This window comes from Eumetopias jubatus, unplaced genomic scaffold, assembly GCF_037043125.1.
Source record: "Eumetopias jubatus isolate StellerSeaLion01/CBP00866 unplaced genomic scaffold, mEumJub1_p1.0 scaffold_4, whole genome shotgun sequence".
NCBI lineage: Eukaryota > Metazoa > Chordata > Mammalia > Carnivora > Otariidae > Eumetopias > Eumetopias jubatus.
Window position 1 is genome coordinate 111567710 of NW_028274810.1, and position 6000 is coordinate 111573709.

The window sequence follows — 6000 nt, forward strand, 5'->3', positions numbered from 1 at the left end:
GCAGTCACCATCCTGGTCAGCAGTCCCCACCCCCGGCGACCTGGCCCCCTGTGGCCATCCAAGCAGCCTATCAGGGCCAGCATTGGGGTCATGAGCAAGTTTGTCCCTGACCCTGCACACGCAGAAAAGTTAGCAGGAAGGTGTGGGGGGCACAGCTTGGTGTGGAGGGATGCTGTGAGCTGCTGTGTCCCCTTGTGTGCAGGGAGCTTTGCACCCCATGGCCCAGCTGGTGGGGCTCAGGGTGAGGCTCATGCTGGTCAGTGCCGGTCGCCTGCAGGGCTGCCACGCCCAGGGCTGGGGAAGGATGGCCCCATCCCTCGCAGGGCGGCTGCATGCCACTCTCCTCTCCCTTTCTCAGCCTCCGCCTCCACATCCAGCCAGTGAATTGAGGGACGCTGCGGAGGCCACATGGCAGCGGTCCAGAGGCATCCATCTGGGACAGCCTGGTTTCAGTAGCTCTTCTGTGCCCTGTGCATGCCTCCTGAAACTTGTGCAAATCATTGTAGACATTGCTTTGCCAAAAGGATGAATTACTCATTTGCAATGGTGGAAGAATGAACGGTATAGTCCTAGGTGGGATTCCTGAGGTTATGTTGCCCCTGCAGGGCTCGGAGGTGGAGGAGGGACTCGCTCTGGAGCCTGGGGAGCCTGGGGACTTAGTGGGAAAACCGGGAAGAGCTGTAGCTGCCCAGCTCCCAGGACTGGTCCTAAGCGGGGGTTGGGGGACAGGGGTGATCGAGGAGAACAGGCAGCTCTGACTGGGGGTCCTCTGTGGCCTTGACACCCATGCCCTCAACGTCCGTCTAAGGCCCGCTCGTGCTGGGCACTGGGAGGGCCCTGGTCATGGGCTGGCTGGCTGGAGCCCCTTGGGAAGATTTGGGGGAAAGAAGTCCCTGTGGGTCCCTTGTGACAAGCACAGGTCCTGGGACACAGTCAACAGTCTGGGCACGTCTGAATGGAAAACGTCAGAGCACAGGACTATAGCTCCCAACCCAGGGAGGCCAGAGAGCATCCATCCGTCCACAGATGAAAGAACCAGTCCTCCAGGACCTGAGTTGTCACACAGGTTCTGTGAGAACATTGGAGATTTGTACCTTGTTCTCCTCTTGGGAAGGAGGGGCGGTCTTCCCAATGTCTGGCGCATGTACATTTTGTATCTCTCATCTCATCCTTGTAACTTGTAGATAGGATGTACGCTAGTGAATTGTAAATACATACAAACATTCCCTGCAGCACACGCATCAGTGTGTACGCATCCTGTGCCTTGAGTGTAGTCTACATACGCACGCACACATATACTGCATAGACAAAGTCCGTTCATGAATGGGGGCGTGCTATGGGTATATTGTATATGCTTTTTATGTATTGGTATGATATATATGGTATGTGTATGTGCCTGTATGTTTCAGGTCCATGTATTACTCTATCCACTCATACATACTGTTCATGAAGTTCCAAGGGTGTGCCATATATGTTCTATAGAAAGTACCCATAGACGCTACGTCTGTGTGTCACACAGATGGTTTATGCATACTCTGTGCGTAGACAGGTGTAGACCTGTCCATACGCAGCGGCTGTAGTGTTGTATCAGAGCAGAGATGGGGAGCAGATCGAGTGGAGAATACGCGCAGTGTATCCGTTAGGACCTTTGCAGGAAGTAGCAGTCTCAATTTGAGAAATTAGTGGGCTATTTATAGACTCTTCTGCAAAGTGTGGGTCTGGTGGAGGGAAAGGAACCAGGGAAGGTGTGGCATTCCGGACGAAGAGTGACGGAGAGCTGTCTGTATGTCTGGGAACAGTTACTGGAACTGTAGAGAGTAGCTCTGTGCCGTGAGCCTTCTGGCAGAGGTGGCTTATTACCAAGGTCCTCACCTTCCTCCCTTCCGCTGACCTCCTGACCAACTAACTGGAAACTGGAGAGCAGGGTGGAGGTGGGTGCATCCGGAGGGGGAAATTGAAGATATCCTGCCTGGCTGTCTCTTTCCCGGAAACATTGCACATTCAGCAACTTGTCCGTCATTGTAGCGGGAATAGTCCTGTGCCCAAACCACAGGACCCTAGGAGATTAATGTGGAAGGCCCTGAACTTTGGTGGCATTCACCTCCCACGCCCTTCACACACACACCTTCCTAAGGCTTGTCCCCACTGTAATGCAGCAGTGAGATATACCTTGGGGCATCAGAATGATGAAGTCCTTTCATTCTACAGTAGGACAGATGGCAGAAGACCGGACACAGGGTCTACAGACATACTGTTGTCCAGCCACATGAAGGAATCTGCTTCTGAACATCGATACTGACAGGAATGGGTGGGGTCTGGGCACCCCATGTGCAGTTGTTGACCCAGCAAATGCTGTGTTGGTTTCCTCTAGTAAATGTATCACATCTGGAGCCGTTAGCTAATATTACCACTTTACTCAGTTTCCAACAATCTACTGCTTTCCACCATCCATCTGGCTTTTGTATCCGCTACACAGGTGAGCTATCTAGAGATATACTGGGATTCCCACCCCCGCATTTTGTATAAATATAAACCCACTTGTTTATCAAGATGTGCTTCATTCTTTCCTGGAGACCTAAGCCTCCATCTGGTATCATTTCCCTCTAGGAAGAAGAACTTCCTTTGGTAATTATTCTGTGCAGATCTATTGGTATCAAGTTTTCTTTAATGTAAAAATGTATTTTGACTTCATTCTTAAAGGATATTTCCTGTGGATGGACAATTCTGGGTTAACAGTCTTTTTTTTTTTCTTTAAAGCTCCTTAAAGATGTTATTCCACTGCTTCCTGGCCCCTATTGTTTATGATTAGAAGGAAGAGGTATTCAAATTATTCTCTAGGTGATGCTTTCTCTCTGGCTGCCTTTAAGATTTCTCCCTTTGGTTTTCAGCAGTTTGAGTCTGATGTGTGGTTTTCTTTGTATTTATCCTATTTGGAGTTCACTAGGCTCCTTGAATCTGTAAATCTGCGTCTTTCACCAAATTTGGTTAATTTTGGCTATTCAAAACTTTTTTGGTCTTATTTTTCTTTTTTCGGGGATGCCTTTTGATATTTTCCTGACGGTCTCTGAGGCTTTCAAAATTTATGTTTAATCTGTATTTCTCTCTGTTCTTCAGGTTGGATTTCTATTGCTATATTGGTTGCTCTCCTCATTGGCTTTCTGTTTCCCCATTCTATCCTTTCTGGTCTGACTCCCAACTTTATATCATCTTCCCTCTTCTGCGAGGAGTATGGGGTTTTTGAGGGGCTGGAGCTCAATGCTGGCTCAGTGGGGTTGAGGGCCAGGGAGGATGAAGAGAGGGCATCCTGGAGGTAAACAAATGTCATCTCTCTAGTGAGAGTATGGCCCCTGGGGCAGGTAGGACATGGCACAAATTCCTGCCAGGGGAGAGACAGACCATAAGTGATAAAGCCTTGGTATAGAGGTATGGGCTTGAGCAGTCGGATGAAGCTTCCTGTGGGAGACAGTGGGCAGGGTGGATGTCTTGGGGTCTGGTTGGTCCCTACAGAGTACAAGGCGCTGACTAGGTGCTATCTGACTCAGCAGATCTGCACAACCCCACCTGGAAATTATTATTATCCCATTTAACAGATGAAGAAACCAGGGTTGGGAGAGGTTTTCTGGTGCCCAAGATAATACAGCTGGTTAAATGACTAGGAGCCCATGAGCCTATGGCTCAGGGTAACACCAGGGAAGCCTTTCTTGATAGGGCAGGATTTGAGATGTTGGAGGGCCATATTCATCCTCCAAGCTCTCAGTCCAAATACTGTCCATGATTCAGGGTTGATTCCCCCCCCCCCCCCACACCGGGTGGTATTAGTCACAGAACTTGAACTAGAGCCTACTGAGATCCTATCCCTGGCTCTGATATTATTACTAAGTAGCTGGAGGACACCTGGCAGGTAACTCCACCCTTCCAGCACCCCATCCTCACTCAGGATGTGAGGAAATACGGACTCAACTTTGCACAATTGATGTAGGGGATTAATGAAGTGATGTGCTGCAAAGTTGCATGAAGAGTTTCAAAAGCACTTACACATGTGTGGTTCTTAGAGGATTATTTGCTCCCTCTTTCCTGAGAAGCCCAGATTCACACAGTGGCACACTCGTATTCCTTCATTTATTAAAGAAATCTTCTACATGCGAGGTGTTACTCCAGGTGTGGGGATTCAGCAGTGAACAAAATAGATATAAGTCTTTGCCCTCATGGTGTTTATATGACACTCTGCCGTTACTCCTCTTCATTCAAAATCTTCTGCTTTCAAGCCTCATTCTTGGTGCCTGAAAACCCTGGGTTCCAATCCCAGCTCTGAAGAACTCAGGTTATCCTACTGTTAAGTAACTTAGTTTTCTTGCTGTTGGTGTCAGACTCATTATGCCTAGTTTGTAGGGTTGTTAGGAGGTCAGAATGAGGCCCTGGAAGACAAGGACTCCACACAGAGCCTGGTATGCAACAGTAATGTCGATCCACGGTGGGCGTATTTATTTAATTTTCTCCCTTGGACTCACTACTTTTGCAGTCTTATTAGTGAGTATGCTGCTTTTCCTTTTAAAACCTTTGTTTTGCTCTAAGAAGAACAATGAAATGCCCTCTGTATTCCTCCTCCGAACTGCCCCCAATGAAATGCCTCCGAAGCACCCCTCCCATCCCGAAACTTCAAAGGACACTTCACTGATTCTTCCTTGTTCTTTTTCCCTCCCTCCAGGACATGGGCATGCCCCAGACTCCATCCCAAAGTGCCCCCACCCCCTTCCTCAACCCCAACCCCAACCTCAAGGCATTTTCTTCCCTGGCTCTCCCTTGGCCTCCTCTCCCTCTCACCCCCAGGCTACGGCCATGCCCAAGCCCCATCCCAACTGAAATGCCAAGTCCGCCCCCACCCCAGACCTAACGGGACCTCTCCTCACTCCTTCTCCCTGTTTTCTCACCCCCTCCCCTCAGGTTATGGGCACGCTGCCCCTGGCACCGACGCGGGCAAGGCCTTCTGCATGTTCTACGCTGTGCTGGGCATCCCGCTGACGCTGGTCATGTTCCAGAGCCTGGGCGAGCGGATGAACACCTTTGTGCGCTACCTGCTGAAGCGCATCAAGAAGTGTTGCGGGATGCGCAACACGGAGGTGTCCATGGAGAACATGGTGACCGTGGGCTTCTTCTCCTGCATGGGGACGCTGTGCATCGGGGCGGCCGCTTTCTCCCAGTGCGAAGAGTGGAGCTTCTTCCACGCCTATTACTACTGCTTCATCACGTTGACTACCATTGGGTTCGGGGACTACGTGGCCCTGCAGACCAAGGGCGCCCTGCAGAAGAAGCCGCTCTACGTGGCCTTTAGCTTTATGTATATCCTGGTGGGGCTGACAGTCATCGGGGCCTTCCTCAACCTGGTGGTCCTCAGGTTCTTGACCATGAACAGCGAGGACGAACGGCGGGACGCCGAGGAGAGGGCGTCGCTGGCCGGAAACCGCAACAGCATGGTCATCCACATCCCCGAGGAGGCGCGGCAGGGCCGGCCCCGGTACAAGGCGGACGTGCCGGACCTGCAGTCTGTGTGCTCCTGCACCTGCTACCGCCCGCAGGAGTACGGAGGCCGCCCGGCCGCGCAGCAGAACTCCTTCAGCGCCAAGCTCGCGCCCCACTACTTCCACTCCATCTCGTACAAGATCGAGGAGATCTCGCCAAGCACATTGAAAAACAGCCTCTTCCCCTCCCCCATCAGCTCCATTTCTCCTGGGTTACATAGCTTTACCGACAACCACAGGCTGATGAGGCGGCGGAAGTCCATTTAGGGTGTGGGGCTGCCGAGGCCGGCAGAAACAGTCCTTTGTCCGATTTGACCTCGAGTTCCACTGGCCCACCTCGTCTGTTCTTTCTTATTATGAGTATCCTTTACCGTTGTCCTCATTCTCTTTATTACTTTCTCTCCTTCCTTTCTCCGTGGTTTCCTCCCCCCCGCCCCCAACATCCCCGGCGAGACAGAGCAGGCCAAAGGGAAAAGAACGTCCC

The 6000-nt window shown here is 51.2% G+C and overlaps 1 protein-coding gene across 1 annotated transcript in view; it reads left to right on the forward strand.

The window, feature by feature from the left end:
• Positions 1 to 5783, forward strand: part of KCNK9 (potassium two pore domain channel subfamily K member 9) — a 74852-nt gene extending 69069 nt beyond the window's left edge. Inside the window, exon 2 of the mRNA XM_028105544.2 lies at positions 4942 to 5783. Coding sequence (XP_027961345.2) covers positions 4942 to 5783 — 842 coding nt within the window. The remainder of the gene's footprint in view (positions 1 to 4941) is intronic.
• Positions 5784 to 6000: the final 217 nt, after the last annotated feature.